At 35.0% G+C, this 19,411-nt stretch overlaps 2 protein-coding genes across 3 annotated transcripts; one reads left to right on the forward strand and one right to left on the reverse strand.

The window, feature by feature from the left end:
• Window positions 1-2,347: 2,347 nt before the first annotated feature.
• On the reverse strand, window positions 2,348-7,193 carry LOC132175564 (IQ domain-containing protein IQM3-like). The gene is made up of 9 exons (XM_059587542.1): window positions 6,673-7,193; window positions 6,486-6,600; window positions 5,899-5,964; window positions 5,717-5,805; window positions 4,988-5,075; window positions 4,451-4,597; window positions 4,239-4,331; window positions 3,165-3,266; window positions 2,348-2,889 (listed from the first exon to the last, which is right to left on the reverse strand). The coding sequence occupies exons 1-9, from the start codon at window positions 6,795-6,797 to the stop codon at window positions 2,410-2,412; spliced, it is 1,305 nt and encodes a 434-aa protein (XP_059443525.1). The 5' UTR covers window positions 6,798-7,193; the 3' UTR covers window positions 2,348-2,409.
• A 7,102-nt stretch (window positions 7,194-14,295) lies between these two features.
• Window positions 14,296-16,971, forward strand: LOC132183880 (large ribosomal subunit protein P2y-like). Of its 2 annotated transcripts, none has more exons than XM_059597347.1 (4): window positions 14,296-14,400; window positions 14,486-14,585; window positions 16,379-16,605; window positions 16,799-16,971. In XM_059597347.1, the coding sequence occupies exons 2-4, from the start codon at window positions 14,498-14,500 to the stop codon at window positions 16,823-16,825; spliced, it is 342 nt and encodes a 113-aa protein (XP_059453330.1). In that variant the 5' UTR covers window positions 14,296-14,400; window positions 14,486-14,497; the 3' UTR covers window positions 16,826-16,971. The 2 variants fall into 2 exon arrangements, with proteins under 2 accessions (XP_059453330.1, XP_059453339.1); XM_059597356.1 differs by having other exon boundaries at window positions 14,352-14,415.
• The last annotated feature ends 2,440 nt before the right edge of the window (window positions 16,972-19,411 follow it).

Genomic DNA, 19,411 nt, shown 5'->3' on the forward strand with positions numbered 1-19,411 from the left:
TTTCTTTACTTGATCCATATTTACTGCTTCATTTGATTGCTTGAAAGCCAGAGATGTCAAAAATTTTGGATTTTGTCCAATTGTTTTTAAAAACTGGGATGTATGATGATTGTTTAAATTAAGGACAAAAATTTCCTCCAAATTAAGTTAGATGAAAACTCTCCAACTCTCAAGCATCTAAGAAGCATATGCTTTCTTATTAATATGATTAAATAAGCATGTGAGAAATACATACTATTAAAAAGCATGTGTTTCTCATATATTAAGAGACACATGGTAGTTTTAGATATTGGGTTGGAGAAATTTCTCCGATCCAGTTTGGTGGAGGAAATGTATGTTCTTAAATTAAAGCCAATGGTTAATTGGTGGTGCACTAATATTTATAGGGTTGGAGCTGCAGATGCAGCCTTTAAATAAGAAACTTTGAAATGCAGAAGTTCCTCTTTGGTGCTTTTGAGTTCCAGCGATCGGTTTCTCAGCTAAACAACCTTAAAAAAAGAAGAAGGAAAGATGTCCATGAAAGCAGTGGATTGAGGAGAAGTTCATCATCTAGTTGGTTGTTAGAGCCTGATACATACCAAATATTCTTTTCTCGGCAACCAAACTTCCCGTTTCCCACACATTTGTCTCTGCAACCAAAGAGAGCATAAACCAAATATAGGCTTAGCCTTCCCTGCAAGACCTGTGAGGATTTAAACTCAACCTTCTACAAGAAGCAAGGTGAACTCGAGAAGAAGGCGGCACCAATAGAGAAACTTGGCAACGCGAAAGTTTGAAGAAACTGAAAGGGGGTGAGAGGGTGTTGGTGACCATAGTGGCCATGGTTGCTTCTTCAAGGAGGACCAAATGGGTTCCTTCCCTCTCATGCAAACTCAAAAAAGGAAGAAAGAAATTTGTGCAGTGGGTTTGGTCACTCAGGGTCTCAACACAAATGGTTGCTTCTTCAACGAGGACCAAACGGGTTTCTTTCCTATGTCTCTCTATAAACTTCTCCCTTCCTTGAATGGGTTTCTTTCCTATGTCTCTCTAGAAACTTCTCCTTTCTGTCCTGGCCTTCGGATTGAGGATGGATTTGTTGTCCTAACCTTCGAGTTGAGGATGGAGTAGATTGGTGTGGAGGCTTAACTCTCATAGCCGAATTTTTAGTTTCCAGTTATTTTTATTTATTTTTTTATATTTAGGCTACCCATATCCTAGATCTACTCTGCACGAAGCAGATCTGTTCCTTAAATGTAATTGTACATGAGTTAACGAAAGCTTAAAGTCATTTTTATGACTTTGTAACCTTCATAACTTTTGGCTATAATTTTTCAGAGTTGTATGCTCAATGATGTAAAAAACACATGCTTATGAACGAAATGAAAAATCCGGCAATATGAACAAACACATTGCTGCATCATGAAACCTGGGCTTGAGTCCAACGTGGTTCTAGGGAGTGCTCTTATAGACCTGTATGCTAAGTGTGGAAGATTAAGTGAAGCTCGGAAAGTTTTTGATAATCTAATTACAAAAAACTTGGTTTCTTGGAATACTATGCTTTTGGGATATGCTCAACATGGTTTTGGGAGAGAAGCCTTAGAGATCTATAGCATAATGCAGAGAAATGGGATGGAACCTAATGATATTACATTTCTTGGAATATTATCTGCTTGTGGGCATGTGGGACTTGTAGAGGAGGGATAGCGCCACTTCAATTCTATGATCCAAGACCCTGGTATTGCCCGAAGGACAGATCATTTAGCATCTTTGGTCCCTTTTTGCCCGTAAAGGACAGACGAAAAGGGCTTTTGAGTTTATAAGGTGGCTTGGCAGTGTCTCTTGTCCGGCTGCAAAATTCACAAGGATGTAGCTCTGGGAAGATATGCTGCTGAGCAGATTTTGAGTATTGATCGAGAAGATACTTCGGCTCATATCATGCAATCAAATATATATGCTGAGGCCAAGATGTGGAATGAAGTAGCACAAGTGAGAAAAGTAAAGAATGGCAAGGACTTAAACAAAGATACCGGTTATAGCTGGGCTGAATTGAATAACAAAATACATTACTTCTGTGCAAGTAACTGCATACAGTTCCAAGAAAGCAATCTCCATGAGGTTTTGGATGGGTTGACAGGGCACTTGTTTGATGCAGGATACGTACCTGATTGACTGATTCCATGTTCTTATTGCACTGTGATTGCTAAGCTAGGTATTCTAGATGAAAGAAGTATCTGGTCATGCAGCAATAAATATGCAGAAGACATTTACATGTTAGAAAAATAAGATACCATGAATCCATGATGAGTCTGACATGATCGATAACGGTATAAGATGATATTGGAAGAGCACTCCACATGAATAGAAATAATGAAAATTCAAAATTGATGCGACTTTTTATTATACCTTGAAAGAAAGACAGTCAATCTGAGGTCACATTACCACACAGAAAGTTGAGATTGAATTGAGTGTCGGGGGAAGTTCAGAGGCTAATGGTATGGGAGGATCACTTGGTGAGAGGTTAACAAACTCAAGGGCTTGTAGCCTTACTTTCAGAGGGTAGTCTGTGACACACCCAATTCTTGGGCCTGCTCCTGTTGACCATTTCAAAGACAGTTGATGCCCTAATTGATATGAACTTACTTCCTTTTTTGACTTGATTCTCTGCAATATCTCTTTCTTTGGAACACTTCCTTTGGGGCTCTGGAGACTACTGGACAAGGTTCTCTTATAGCTGCTTCTTCCTTCTGTACGAGCAAGAATACGTGATTCAGAGGATCTAGTATTTTCAATCTCACTAAGAGCCTGAAGGTGGTAGGGTGGATCAGAATTTGTTGGTTCTCCAAGTTTACTTCCTTCTCGAATTGATTTTCTGATATCATAGTTTTCATGATCTTCAATAGGGCAAAGTACCTGATTAAATAGGAAAAGCTCAGAGGAAAATGTAGTAGAAGTAATATATAAAGCAAATGTTGGTTACACCATACAAGATGTGGACTTTTAAAGAAGTACAAAAGTGAGCAGTGGCTAAAAAAGTTCAGAGAGGTCAAATAGTGACCAGCAATATCCTAAAGTCTTGAGAAGCTACTTTATGGCCTCAAATGTTCTATTAACTGCAATTTTATCAATCTAGAATTCACACCAGGGGTAGCAGATGCGTGAAATGACATGGTATATGAGTTGTGTACCTGAACTTCATCAAGGTTGACCCCATTTTCCTTGAGGAAGGCTAAGAAGGTTCCAAGATTCTCATCTGTTGGACGGTAATGTCCACTGTATGCCGACACAGACTGGAAGTCATAAGGACATTCAGAATTCAGATGCAAGAAGCATTGGCTTTCAAAGTATACATACAGATTGCTTTGATAAACAATCTCCCTTGTCAAAATAAAATTAAAAGAAATTCTTACAAACTGATGTTTTATTGACAGCAGTCGGAAGCTTTTCTTGATCTTTCCAGAATTGACATCATTTATGCTAGTCTTTGTAGAATAGCGGATACATATTATGTGTGCATTTCTGATAAAATCAAATAAATGGGTCGAACTTTTTTAGCCACCCCTGAGATCTACATATTGGTACTTTGCAACATACTTTGAATTGGGTCCGGAAATCTAGAAGAAATTATAAGGTCTGCCAGCATTAACATTATTTCATATAGGATTTAGGATTCTTATGCATGCACTGACTAAATTTAGAACAAAAGATGATCATGTGAGCTCTTACAAAATAAACTGAACCTCATATCACTTTCTTTTGAAACACATAATCCAGTAGTTAAGTATGTATTGCATGTGTTGAACATTTACTGTTAAAAGTGAGATTCAGAGCTAATAGTTTCATATAATTAAAAGTCTGTTGTAAATATGCGTAACATATGGTCTATTTCTAATTTTGAAGGCAAATTTAAACACCCAAAATCACGAGTACAGTTCTTTGCCATTTGTTTGATATGGCTTGTTTCTATCTAGTTTAAAATGCGTCAATTGTTATGCTTCACTAGAGGATGATAATGTTGCATTCTGTAGGTATAAGCAACCCTTTTACCTCTTTTGTTTTTACCCCTTCCAACTCTATATTCAATAGTAAAATATGAAATCAAGAGATGCTGTTCTCTTCCATAGCAATAATATGCTCTTAGAATATAGGTATAAAACATTTTCACATGTATGTCTCTGTACTGAGAGTATCAAATTATGTAGTGTCATGAGAAAAATGGATTATGGAAAGATTGTAATGAATGCTTACTAGATGCATTATACCTTGAGCTTGCCACCTTCTGCCTCAAGTCTTCCAGCAGCCAAAGTGGCCCCTCCGGCAAGAAAGCTGGAATGATGAAATAATCCCTTCCTTTTCTGGATGGAAAAAGTACATAAGGCATAGTCTTCAGATAATGCAAAGTATTGTAGCATCTCAGAAACGGAACAAAAAGATATCTGTCAACAAATGGTTTGGTATTTGTATCAGCTTTTACCTCTCCGGCATAGAAGTTTTTGGAGGTACTCATAACAAAAATCCATTTTGAGCCTTGCAATCCTTGATTTGTATCGAGGGGATTCCCGCTTTGTTTATGCACCATCATTCCTTCAGCAATTATGTATTCATAGTATTCCCTCTCTTGCTTATTCATGATGCATTTCCATGGAAAGTATTAGATGAAGTTAGGAAACTTTAATTAAAACAAGTGCTAAAGAGCGTATAAAGTCCATCTGACGTCAATTCATTCCATGATGTTTGTAGTATGCAAAGTGCAGAGCTATAATGTAATAGAGGATTAACCAAAATTACTGTTTGTTCCATTTATATCATGGTATCTAATAAAATTCTGAGATGGAGTACACTCATCTTAATGGCTACGAGAAAGGATTTATATTGAAATGCTGTTAAAACTATAGTGATACGAATTGATTTCCACTAATCACTAGTGTTCCAAACATGGTGATAATTTGACTGTATTTTAATCTTCGATTATAACTTTGGTGCTAGGTTTGATGTTTAAGAGGGAGCATACTGGTCCAAGATATTTAATGCATTCTTGTCGAAGCCTTGATCTTGGGCAATCTTTGAGATCAACCTCTTTGCCATCTCCAATGTCCAACCTGCACAAGGTATATATATCAAGCTTTCGATTGACTCATTGTTTTGATTAACACTAGGGATTCATACTATTTGCATGGGGTAGGAAACTATGAGAAAGCATACTCCATTGATCGATCTGGCAACCTTACTTGTGATGTCTATGTATAGGAGGTATCTGCATTTTAGAAAAACCCTCCTATCCGGGAGATAAAGGTTCATGCAAAGGGCTTGGTTCAAAAGCCATCATGCTAACTCACTAACATTCAATTATTTCCCCAGACATTCCATGCTAAAATGTACTGGAGTTCCTTCCTTGTAATTATTCTCCCCTTTCATTCAAATTAGTCATACTGTAATCTTAACAGCCATCGACTAGAATCAATGTGAACATTGGATATATGAAGAAATAACAGAGTGGTTGAGGCATGTGATTACATATGCATGTGGAATTTTAAGAATATTATACTAAAATCATTTTAAGAATAGTTTCTTTTTATAATGTATTGTTATTTATGTTTATCCTATGCTTAGATGTAAATTGAAAACAGAGAATACTGTGAGAATTGCATGTGTATCAAGTTTAGCTATTGTTCTCTCATTCTAATAGGCTATGAAGGACAAAAATAAAATAATCAGCCAAAAAAATCGTAAATGTGCCTACCAATAGAAAAATGGCTGCTGGGCATCAACTTTACACCACTCTTCATAGTAACAGTTCAGATTACGACCGTAGCGATGTCTTGGATCAATCTGTGCCACATAAAAAAGACCTTTCAGTAATGAACTATAATTAAATGGTTAGTAATAGAAAAAGTGATAGTTTTAGCTTCATTAAAGGATTACAGCTTCAATCCAATGTTGGAAAGCTAACTTTTTCGCCTTGGCGTCTTCACACAATCCTTTTCCAACCTGCCAAAATTATCCAAATGTATGATTCCATTGTTTATGATAATCTAATATGACTTTTTTTCCTATTTAATTGGTGTGAATAGTAACCTAAGAAGCAACAACTAGGACGGGAAATTTTTTATACGACCCGCAAATTCGACCCGAGCCCAACATAAAATTAGCGGATTAGGATCGATAGATTTTGCCCTTTAGTTAAATAGGTCAAATTATGGTTGACGTATATAATCTTATATTCATATCTCAACACTATCTGAACCCGACACTAGGGTTGATAATTTTTGACATGATCTGCAAACTTGACACCAGGTTGAAAGGTCTGACCATTTAATTAAATGGATCAGGCTAAGGTTGACATGTGTAATCTTATACTTATGTTTCGACAACTTGGCACATGAATATGAATTGTCACCGATAAACAAAAATAATAGTCAAGACTTTGTGAAATCACTGGAATCATAACTGGAATATATGCAAATGGTACAACAATGATGATGATGATGATCTCTGTGAAAGCTACTTGCCTTGGAAGCAATCAAGCTGATCCTACTCCACCGTGAGGCAGCTGTTTCTGATTTGTGAAAATTGAAGAAGGAAACCGTGCTGTGATTAAGCCTTGCATACTCAATAGCTTGCCACCTACAAACATTCCCATCATTTCCTAAACATGAGATGGAGCAGCAATCTTGCAGAATATATGGTGCCACTTACCAGAGCTCTTCGGCAACAACCGCCGAGTCCGCTATCCGGCGTCGGGTGCGATAACTCCGGTAAACCTTCTGCAGCCTCACTGCAGCCGTTGACTCAAAGTTTTCTGTTGTCTCATGAGAATCCATGACATCAAGCCAGGGTGATCAACAAAATCAAGTCAAAAGACAAAGCCTTGCGTTTGAAAGAGATTGAAAAAGGAGCATACTCAAAGATAAATGATAAATGTCTTTTTCTAGCATCAAAAGCTACACAATTTCTTTTTCCTTGTTGGGTTTGTGTGTGTTTCTCTGAGCTGTTGAGTTTATGTGTGCAGATTTAGAATTGATTGTGCCATTAATGGGTTGTACTACTGCAGGGACAGGTAACTAAATTTGGTTGGCCGTTGGGGAAGAAGAGCCAAGAAAGTGGTCTCCACTCTTCCACCTAGAGTCATGTCAGCACACACCGCACTCTTTTGAGTGCATCTCCCACGAGTTCATGCTCCGGAAGATTTGATTGATGGGATTTGGCTCCTCTCCTATCACTTTCTATACTTAGTTATCAACAAAATCTTGTTAAATCTGTAGCTTTTCAACATTTAAAAAGAATATATATATGTGACTTGCCATGTGCTGGAGTTCTATAAGGTGCATGTGCTAAGAAATTTTGGGGGTGCCAAGTAGCATGATAAGCATGAAAATTGGGATAGAAATCCATTGCAATATTCATGTGCTAGAGGATAGCGCCACATGTGTATTGTACCCAATCTTAATCTCGAAAATTGGGTTATGGAATTCACTCTGCTCCAAACAGGTGAGTTTTGCATTTAGGTTGTCTGACACAAATGGGTCCCATTACCTTTTCTCTTGGACTACTCGAATCTCGAATATTAGTAAACTTTGAAAGGGGGATTCCCATTCTAAAAATTGAGGTAGGCATTGAGAAATTATGGGTTAAAGTTTGAGCGGACGATTTTTGATAACACAAACTTTAAATTCGACACGAATTCAACAAAAAATTAATAAATTATGGTTGTAGGGTCTGAGTTGTTTAATTAAATAGTTAGGTTGGGTTAAGGTTAACCAAAGGCAATTCTATTACAGGGATAACTTCTGATACGTCTGTTACAATTTTACTGCCCAATAACCAATTTGATCCCGAGACAAGAAATAACTAATTTTATACTCATGTCTTGACGCGACCTGAACCCAACAAGAGACATAATGGCTGGTTGGCAATTTTTGACATAAACCCGACACAAACTCAATACAAAATTAGCAGACTAAGATTGAGATGTCTAACATATTTAATTAAATTGATCGGATTAAGATTGACATATATAGTCTTATATTCATACATCGATATAATTCAAATCTAACACACGAAATATAAATGTCACCCCTATTCCTCATCCTGAAAATTGCGGTGGTTGCTAGGCATTGAGAAATTATGGGTTAAAGCTAAGTCAAAAGGTTGAAGAGATGTATGCGCTACAACAGCCCAATCTTAGGTCTCAATCTTAGAGGAGTCTAGATTTGTATACAAAGTTCGGCATTATGCATGTTTGACTTGGATATATAATAGCTCCTATGACTAGATCCGACCACTATGGCAAGTTGTTACTATTATGGATTTATTTATTTTCTCAATTGTTTGTGGGATTCTTAAAATATCAATTAAATAATTATATTTATTAATTTTTTTATTAGTATAATAACAGAAGGCTTGAATTTAAATCTTGGCTTTATAGTTTATCTCTTATATATTTAAAATATTCTACGTGTTTGCTGATCACAAACATAAAGAAATCCACATTTTTGCAGAGTAGGTAAGAGGTGTTTTTAAGAAATGCATGATTTTAAAGGTAGTTTAAGATCCTATTTTTTTTAACTGCAAATCCCACTTAACTGTGATTTAAAAAATTATATTTTTATCAACTACATTTTAAAATTCTTACTACTTCAAACCACTAAACCGAACAAACACTTGGTAATAATACATGAGATCGAGTATATATGGGACAAAAATGTATATCTATTTAACATGTTTACGGTTTTTTTGTTTTTGTTACATATGAAAAAATTGGCATAAAAAAATAGAACTAAAAAAATTGTAAATAGAAATACGTACGGGTATAAGAGTATAAGGCTAGCTCCTTGGAGCATGTTTGGATTACATTGGAAAATTGAGTTTTGCAAGGTGAAAAGAGCTTTAGAAAAAGCTTCATTTTTTAGCTTCATTTTTTTTTTTTTAAATACGTTTTATCCGTTTTAAAGTAAAAAAGTAAAATAAATACTTTTAGAATTTTTTACCAAAGATACATGCTTTTGTTTGGCACAACTTTCTAAGCACTATAAATACTTTTTAAACTCTCTAACGCAATCACAAACAGACTTTAAATCTTATATTTATAATGATATCCTTATCATCAACACCTTTTTACCAATTCGAGGTTTTCATTAATTTCCATCTATCTTCGGGAATTGCATTCCATCGACAAGCCCATATTGGTTCATAAATCAATTAAAACATTTAGAATTCGTTTGAGATTGTGTTAGAGAGATTAAAAAGTATTTTTAATACCTTAAAAGTTGTGCTAAATAAAAACTGGCATGTTTAGTTAAAAATTTCAAAAGTACTTCTTTGACTTTTTTATTTAAAAAATTGCCAAAACACACTTTGATGAAAGCTTTATTTTTCATATACAGTCTCAAATATGCTATCAGACTATATGGTTTATAGCCTAAATTTAGAGTTTTTGTAGAATTCTTTATAAAGCCCAATTTCACCAAGCAGTAGCCTCTATATATAACTAAGTGATATATATTATCCGGAAGACAAAAATTACAAATCTCCTCCACACCTTACTTTTTTTTCCTGATCAACAAACTGAAGAGCTTCATTTTACAGAAAAATCCTTGGAAAGACTTCAAAAGCAAGCAGTTATTAGCTTTAAATAAAAGTTGTAGCTAATTAGTAAAAGATGGGCAAAGCTCTTTTTGGGTTACTATTTTTCTGCTTTGATATTTAATATTTTGAATCAGGAATCCCTAAATACTGAGAGGATAGGTCTGAGACCCACATGCTCAAGGTTGCTTGAGGTTTGGGGCCTACTTGTCCTCTATGTAGAGCTACCTAAATTTCGTGTAATTCAAACAACAAATTTTAGAGATTCTAATCTTGATATTTTTGGGACATATCAAGCTTGAAATTTACACCCTTATATACAAGATTTCAAATTTAGGCTCAATCTTTTACCATCACCGAGGGTGGTGGTCTAGTGGCACTTGGCTTACTCCCAAGTGGTTTTGTAGGTGGTAGGTCTGGGTTGAATCCCGAAATGGTGAGCTTGGAATTATTTCCATGCCACTAGCTAGGTGTTTACTATTGCCTTCGATATGGTTAAGTCAAATTATGGTTTAACAGACTTGAGAAAGCGTTTGCGTTTTCCTTGTCTAGGCCACTCATATCATTAATTCACAACAGATAAGTGCTACTAGTACTATATATGGTCATATACGTAGGGGTGTCAACCCGGTCCTAGTTCCCGGTTATTGGCCAAAACCAATAACCGGAACTGGGGTACCCCATTTTTTTATTTTGAAAAACCGGACCAAAACCGGTTATCCGGTTATACAATAACCGGTCGGTTCCTGTTGGTACCCGGTTATCCGGACCGGGTAACCGATTTAAAAAAAAAAAAAAAAAAAAATTCATTTTTGGCTTATTTTAGGTATTGAGCCTAATTGTTGGGGTTATTTGGGTCTAATTTTTATGCTTAATTTAACAATTTTTTTGCCTTTTTTTTTTAATTAAAAAAAAATACACAATTAGCATTTTTGTCCCAATAAGTTGGGCTATGTTGCAATTGTTAAAAAAAATAAAATAAAATAAAATAAAATAAAATCCGAAAAAAAAAAATCACTGTTTTTGACTTTTTTGGGTCTAAAAAAAATAAAAATCCAATGTTTAAAAATGTCCTAAAACTTCATTGTTTAAAAATGCCCTTTAAACTCCAATGTTTACAAATGCCATAAAATTTCAATGTTTAAAAATACCCTAAAAAAATTAAAATTAAAAAAATATATATTATTTTATATATATACCCGGTTACCCTAGTTATAATCGGGTGCCAAAAACTAGAACTGGAACTAGGTACCCGGTTACCGATTTTTTCCAATCGGTTTCAAAACTGGTTTCTTGGTTACTGGTTGATACTCGATTTTTTTTGATACCCCTACGCATACTCAGATAGGAAAGCCACTATGGTTGCTCCCTTTTACTCAAAAAAAAAAGGTGGGGGAGGGCGGCGGGGTTGTTGCATGTGGTGGCTTGAAATGCAAGAACTTTATGATATAAAGGTGTTGAAAACAATTGCCTACCTGCATTTCTATGTAGTGAGGAAACAACAGTATTAGATTTCAAATATAAGAAAGGAAAAATGAAAATAAAAAGCCCAAGAACAACACTATCATTATGAATCCCATAGATTCAAAAGTTGTTTGTTCAATCCCAATTGAAAGGTTCCAAGGATAAATTAAGTCTATTAAATTGATATTTGCTCTTAAAGCATGTTATTTTCATATGAAATTTTAATAGGATTAATAGAAATTCCATCTTACATGCTGTAACAAAAAAAAAAAAAAAAAAACCCAGAAAACCAATAGATTATCGAGGCGCATGTGCGAGAGTACTGGTGGGATATTTTGATATGGGTTTGGACGTGGTGGTGAAGTCATTTGGTATAAAAAAAACTGCTGATAGAAGAAGTTTTTTCCTACTCAATATATATGGACATTTTCCCAAAATAGTAACGATTTCGTTTGGTTAAATAAAACTTTAGTTAAATCTGGACCGTTCATTGTTTTTACAGAAAATCTACATTTTTTTTTTTTTACGCCACTCAAAATCAAATTCTTGATAGAGTATGTGATATTTGTCTTTCGAGTATGTGATTCTCACGTTCGTTTTAAAAAACAAATATCAATTTAATAGATTGAGTTGAAAGAATTCTCTATATTTTTCTGAGCTAAAATCCATCAATATTATCTTGCTCCTTTATCACTGTGTACTAATACCAAGTTTATGATCTAGTACTTGACGTTTGTCCGTGTTAGCAAGTTGAAAATATTCCTATTATTCCAAAGAAAAGGTCACATATATAATGGTTGGTATGGATGGCATTCAAAGACAACATGAGCAAAATCCCATGCATATATGGTTACATATATAACATGAAGTAATTGCAAATGCTTGATAGAATAGACAGATCATATATGCACGTACATTAATGGATGCTACAGAGTATTTATTAATAAGTTATCTACATATTCACTGGCTTTTGAATTTGCCCCTATCCATTGGCATATAATTATAGCTTTTTAACCAGCAACTTGACCCACTTGGCATTATTAAGCTAATGGGTATATATTTTCTTTCGGTAAGTAATTATTTTTGAAGTAGTGACCACCTCCACTTCATGAGCGGATTGAATACCCCAACCCTTGGGGTCATCGAATGGGCATTTTCAAAGAATCTAGCTATAATTGGCATATACAACTAAGAGCCTTTAATTACAAGGAGTAGAGTAGAGTAGAGTGCAATATCTCAAGTCCAACACAAGCATATATAGAAGAATCCAAACTTTATTAATAGAACCCAAAAGAAAGAAAGAAAGAAAGAAAGAAAGAAAGAAAATCTTTTAACCCTTGGGATTCCATACTATACTAGTATCCATGGGTGCATGCATGCTTTTTGTCTATACAAAATTAGACACATGCATGTAGTGCAATATTATTTTGCTAGGAATTAAAGAAAATGCAAACAAACAGTACTAGTCTAGTAGTCTCCTATATTAGTATGCTGAGATCGATTTTGAAGGGAACTAAGAGACTTAATTTGTAGTACGTACGTAGTTAATCAAGCATGGTTTTTGAGCTTCTGGAGGATAAAAGTGAGCTTAGCATCATCCAAAGGCTTCTCTTGAAAGACATCCAGGCCTCATTGCTTGAACTCTTCTTTGCCGCCCGCTGATGAGACTGCCGATATACCAGCAATAAAACAACGAATTCCCATACTGCGAAGCTCTTTAGTTGCCTATCATTAATTAAATATAAAGAGTAATTAACTAATATAATTAAGTAATTAAGCAAAATCATGATTGGCATACATATAATTTTGGATTAGTGAGCATGCATTGCATATATATACCTCAGTCCCATCCATGACAGGCATTTCCTTGTCCATCAAAATCAGGTCAAAGCGTTGTCCAAAACGGATGAAATCAACGGCTTCTTTGCCGTTCTCCGCCAACTGAGCTTTTATGCCATGACCGGCCAAGAGATTGCGATGAATCAATCGATTAAGCATTGTATCATCGACAACAAGAGCGGTTAACTGTTTGGATGATGGCCCCAGCAGAGAAGTCCTCTCCATTGAAAGAAAAACAAAGTAACAGAAATATGAAAGAAAGAGAGAAAGAAGAAATTAGCAAGAGTGAGAAGAATCTGAAATCTTGTATTGAGTTCGTTTGATACTTACAGTAGCTAATCGATCGAGAAAAGAACTATATTAATTCTCACTACGAGAAAAGAAAAAATAATTCAAAAAATAAAATAAAAGAGAGTAGGTTCAACTAATACTTATCTATGCAAATCAACATCCCGAAAACTAGGTTCAACTAAACCGTCTAAATATTCGAAAATCTCTGCAAATCAATACTCCTAAATCAAATCAATATTTTACGCTCTGATCTTCTTCAGTAATATCATATATGATTTAATTAATTATATGACTAACATATAATATTTGTAAGTTCCTACAATCCTATGGTTGTGATTAACAATTTAACATAATATTAATTTATTGACCTTAAATTTAACAATTTAACACTATATTCCAAACAAAAACAAATACAATTTATTGACCTTAAATTTAATTTCGAATGCTCTCTACTTTACAAATAAACGTATGTAAGACAACAAAATATTCTCAGCATAAAATATTTAACCAATTTACCTGACCATTCTTTCTCCAGAACCTTGAAATCAATTAATTGTTATGAAATCCATTAAAGAGATGAAAAAGAGATGAGTAAAATTGTGCGTTTGGAATTGCGATTTCACAATAATAATTTACATTTTTAAAAGATATCATAAAACATAAGGCGTTTGGTATTGCAATGTAAAAGTCACTTAATTTAAAATTGGGAAAAAAAAATTTGCGATTTCTATAAGCAGACTAGAAGGTGCTTATTTGAAAAAAGTACGAATTTAAACCAAAATCAGGCTTTCCCATAGCCAATATTTAATAAAAAAGTATTTTTTAACATATTTTACCAAATGTCTTTACAATTTTAAAAATTACACTTACTAAAATTGCAATCCCAAACAGATCCTAAATATCCGCCACAAATTTGGACCCTCAAAAGTCAAAAGTTCTCTCATTCAGCCGAAAAGCCTGAAATACATTACCCATTAAAAATAACAGGCTTCCCGATTTGCAGCTATTCATTTTCTCTCCGGTCCAAGCCCAGTTCCTCGGAAAAGCAATTCCCCTTTCCAAAGTAAAACGAAATCCGGGAAAACGAAAACCTGAACAAGGACCACCTTATACCCAAACAAGCGAGATCCAAGAAAGCAAAAGATCCGAACCCTAACCCTAGCTATATAAAATGCTCTTCTAAAACCCTAACCGCCCTGCTGCGCTGTTGCTCTCGTTTCCAACCTCTCAGACTCACCAGCCCTCAGAGTACTCCCTCTCTCTGTGTGTTCTCTCTCTCTCTTTCTGCTTTAGGGTATTGATGAAACCTAATCTAGATGGGTTGGTTTTGCAGGAAGAAGGAAAAATGAAGGTGGTAGCTGCATATTTGCTGGCTGTGTTGGGAGGGAACACCTGCCCCTCAGCTGAGGATGTGAAGAACATTCTTGGATCCGGTACACTCTCTTGGTTGCTTGATTTTTCTTTTGTCTTGCTTGAAATGGGTTTAGAGGGTTGCTCTAGTTTTACCACTGAGTAAAAGAATATGGAGTGTTAAGTTTTGAAAAGAATAGATTGGGAGATTTGTACTCGTGTTATGGGGATTGAGAGGTTTAAGAACTCGATTTTGAATAACAATATCTGCTGCAGCTGGGGTTTCAAGGGAAGTGTACTATGTAAATAGATTTATTGATATAGAGTTGATGTAGTGGTTGGTATATGAAATGTTAGTTTGATTTTGATTGTAATTGTTGGGCTGCTTGGAGCCTGTTGATTGGAATAGGTAGATGTCTGCTGCATTTTTGTTGCAGTTCTGCAGAAGTTGTAATCTGATTGTTAGTTTGTTAAATGAAGCTGATTCGTCAAAAAAAAGTTTTGTTTCTTCCTTCAAACGGGTTCGTTTCATTGCAATAGTTACATTATTGACAGAAGCGAATTTTTTAGTTTTTTAGTTTTTATTCTTCCCTTCAAATGGGTTCGGTTGATTGCATTAGTTTCTTTCAAAATTATTGAATCTTGAAAGGTTTTCCCACTTGGCCTTCATTACTGACTGTCAAGTGGGAAAACCTTTCAGTCTGACAGAAGAGAATTGTTTTGTTTTTTAGTTTTTATTCTTCCCTTCAAATGGGTTCGGTTGATTGCTTTAGTTTCTTTCAAAATTATTGAATCTTGAAAGGTTTTCCCACTTGGCCTACAATACGATAACTAGAGGCCAAAAATGTTTAAAAAATTAGTGAGCTACAAGTTGTATTGGTTGTCAGTGTCCTATGAGCTACATTTTCCTATTGTTTTCCTCGGTTTGCTAGATAACTTCTATGCTCTAGATTACATAATCTCTACTGAAAGAGTATGGTTTTTCTTCTTAGAGAAGAAATTCCTTGTGTTTGGTTTTTGGTAGATTTTGGTTTGTTTATACTAGGTCTACGTTGTCTGTCAGCTCCAGGGTTGATCTGAACTCGTAACTTAAATGAACAGTTCACAGTTGTTAATATGTTGTAATAGTGGAGATGGATAGATGATTTGCAGTTTAAAGCAGACATTATAAGATACTGAGTGAATGAAATGTTCAAATTTGATTGTTGATGGTTAAACCTTTCATTGGTTGAGTCAATCAATCTTGCAGTCAAGTTGACTGTATAACCTATATGACTTGTTGTTTAAAGAGGTCAAACTGGAGCCATCTTGGATCATGGTTTGGAGAAAGTTCTGGGTTTTTGGTTTCACCTGAATGGTGCTTGGGACTAGGGAGTTTTGGGCAAAAACTGGAAGATTTTCAATATTTTTTTGTTGGGTACGCATTATGGCTACACCATTTCAGTTCTTTTAAATGCAAACTAGTTAAGGACTGTATACAGGTTGTATCAGGTTCAGAATGAGCATTAAAGGTTTTACTGATTTCCAAGAGTATAAGATGATTTGTAATAGTTAGTTAATATGTTCTCTGTTGTTTGAGATTAATTTTTTAAATATAATATCAGAATAAATTCCCATGCCTTTCTTAATCTTATTTTCAAGATGGAGTACTGCATATTCAAGCAATGGTTCTTCGTGTAGCAAATTTGAATTGTGGATGAGCAATTTTCGGCGCTTTTATTTAATTTGTCCATTTTACATCAAGAACTAATCTGGATTCCTGGTTTATGTTATCATCCTATGATTATGAAATAACACTTTCTATAAATGAAAACAAAAGAAAGGTTTTAGGCATTGATTATTATTATTATTGAAAAATTGTTACTTTAATCTGCAGTTGGAGCTGAAGCTGATGAAGATAAGATTGAGCTGTTCTTGTCTGAAGTCAAGGGTAAAGATATAACGGAGCTTATTGCCTCTGGAAGAGAGAAATTAGCATCTGTGCCTTCTGGTGGTGGTGGTGCTGTTGCAGTTGCTGCCACAGGTGGTGGTGCCGCTGCTGCTCCTGCTGCAGCCGAGACAAAGAAAGAGGAAAAGGTGGAAGAGAAGGAAGAATCAGATGATGTAAGCATTCTGCTCTTGTATTTCATACCCTGAAGTTTGTGAACATAATAACCCTCTAGAATTGACTTTCTGATCTAATTTCTTCTGTCCCTCCATAATTCCAAGAACCTCACTTGTTGCTTTTCCAAAACGGCTGTGTAATTTAATCCCATTTTATCTGATGCTTCTTTTTTGTTTGTTCTACTTTTTGCAGGATATGGGCTTCAGTCTCTTTGATTGAGGAATCCCATTTTATGTTTCAAGATTTCTCCAATTGAGGACTTGGTGTAGGACTTTAGAGTTGTTTCTACAGGCTTACTATTTTTGGAGGTTCTCTGTTAAGACTGGGAAATTGATAACTGTGCTAAAATTTTGCATATTTACTTATTTTTCTGTGTTTTAAACGTTGCATGTGGATTTTTCATCTGTTTTAAACGCTTGTGTGGTCTACTAACTTGAGGCTTCTGTGTCCAACAAGAATTATGCTTGCATCTGAACAGTATTGTTCAATGCATTGTCTACAAGAGGTCAAGTTCTTACTTTTACTGAATGGCTCTTAAGCTTACCTGTTATCGAAGGTCTTGCAAAGTAGACAAGGATTCTCACTATTTCAAATGAAATCGATGGTAATCATTTCCTGGTTAGAATTTAAAGTTGATGTATCATTAACTTTATATATACGGTTAGATAAATCAGCTTTAAGTCCTAACTATCAAAATGTATACTATTCATTTCCTTTAGAATGGGGAGGATCTTGTTCCTTGGAAAGTGGTAGAGGTACTTAGGATCGTTGGGGGAGTTTTTTAGTTATTTGATAGAAACCAGATTTATGTGTCTATTAATTTGATTTGGCTTGATTTACTCTAGTGGAAGTCCTCTGAAGGGCTGATAAGATAGGTTGAATGTTACTGATAATATAGACGAGAGCAAGAAATTATTTCCTAGCACATCAACTCATTAGGTGAAACATGCTCAAAATTGCAGCTATGAGAATGCCAATGACACCCAATAGCCAATGCTACATTCTCCAAAGTGGCGATGGTTAGTGGCAGCCAGTAGCTAGTTTCTGGGGCCCAAATTTTCATTTTGTTGTGGAAAGTGGTAATTTGTTTTTGGGTGAACTTTGGTTTGCCTGGCTTCTATTGAAGGAAGTGGCGAAGGCGTAAAATTTAACTGAAGCCATACAGGTGAAGTTTTCAAATAAAAGTGGGGAGAGGACGCTAGAAAATGTCTAATCAATTCAAAAGGGGAGAGGCAAAGGAGAAAGATTACAACAAAAAGATACCGACAAAGGGTGAGCGAGTCGGCAACAGCTTAGCAACCACAAAGTTGTAGAAAAAGAAACCTAAGTTATTGGAAATTTGTCAAATCAATGGCCTAACCTTTTGGATTGGCTGCCTAAGATTACTAACAGCATATGCTCTCTATATGCTCTCTATGTGACATTCCCATCTTTATGTTTAAAGAAAAAAAAACACTTTCATCAATAACCCCATGGGCTAGCTCTGCATTGGAACCAATACTTTATTTTAATGATAAAATACCACAAGTCTCTCTTCTCTCACGTTTCTCGATCTTTTCTTCCTCCTCCCTTCTTCTTCTTCTTCTTCTTCTTCTTCTTCACATCACTTCCATCTTCCTCTCCGCCTCTCTCTCTATCTCTCATGTTCTCCCCTCCCCCATTCTCAGTCAAGAACAGAACGAAACAAACAAACAAAATGCAGACTAAAATTTTCAAAATGATGAAACCCATAAATTCCTCAAAAAGAACAAATCACAAATCCACAAAATCATCAACCCAAAAACATTGAATATTCCAACACTCGAAATCAGTTATGAAGGAGGAATAGGAGAAGTTGTGGGAAAAAAATTTCCTTAACAAAGAAGGAGAAGGTGAAAATCATGTTGAACGACCACGAAATTTCAGAGCATGAAAAGAAAGGTAAATCAACAAACAAACAAAAATATCAGAACCTAGAAATCAATTGAGACTAGAGAGAGAGATTGAGAGAGAGAGAGAGAGAGAGAACGCAAACGAAGGAGAGTGACGGAGAGCAAAGGGACGGATTTTTCTAGAATAGAAAAAGAAATGTAAAAGTAAAAAAAAATATTATTTTAATGATATAGGAAAGCATTAGAGAATTTATTGCGGGGTGTATTTATATAGGAAACTAAAAAATAATTTTGTTTATTAGATTTAAAGAAAATGGTTAAATATCTGCTGCTGCTAATGCTCTAACGTGTTTTGAAGTGGTAAAGCCGAAGCAAGACTCTCAACGCTGCACCTATTGAAGCAACCGAAGAGGGGAATCATAGCAGAGAAAGAAGCACTGAAGAGAGCTGGGTCAGATCCATCAAAGAGAAGCACATCTTGGTGTTTGGTGAAGAATGTACTTAACAAAGGATGCTTGATAGACACAAAAACAAGAACCCAACCAAATTTGCAAACCTCAAGTGGACCGGATCCAACGACCTAAAAAATTCATATCAAAATTAATTTCAATATTTTTACTTTTTACATTATATTAATAACTTTTTATTACTATTCAAATAAAAAAAATTACTACAAAATAATTTTTTTTTCACTTTTTCATACAAAACATTTATACTTTTTTTTTTTCAAATCTATCAAATCTATTACAGTTCCAATTCACTCTCTTTTTTCAAGTCTTTTGCCAAATACATCCATATCAGGATCTCCAGCAATAGCTGGGAAATTGCCCACCAAATTTTTTGTTAATCTGGACTGTCTAATTTCATCCAACCGTATAAAATGCGTCATGTGTCTCACTCAATATAAAATAATAAAATATTATTTACATTTTAA

The sequence above is a fragment of the Corylus avellana genome, chromosome ca1 (genome assembly GCF_901000735.1).
Source record: "Corylus avellana chromosome ca1, CavTom2PMs-1.0".
Lineage (NCBI taxonomy): Eukaryota > Viridiplantae > Streptophyta > Magnoliopsida > Fagales > Betulaceae > Corylus > Corylus avellana.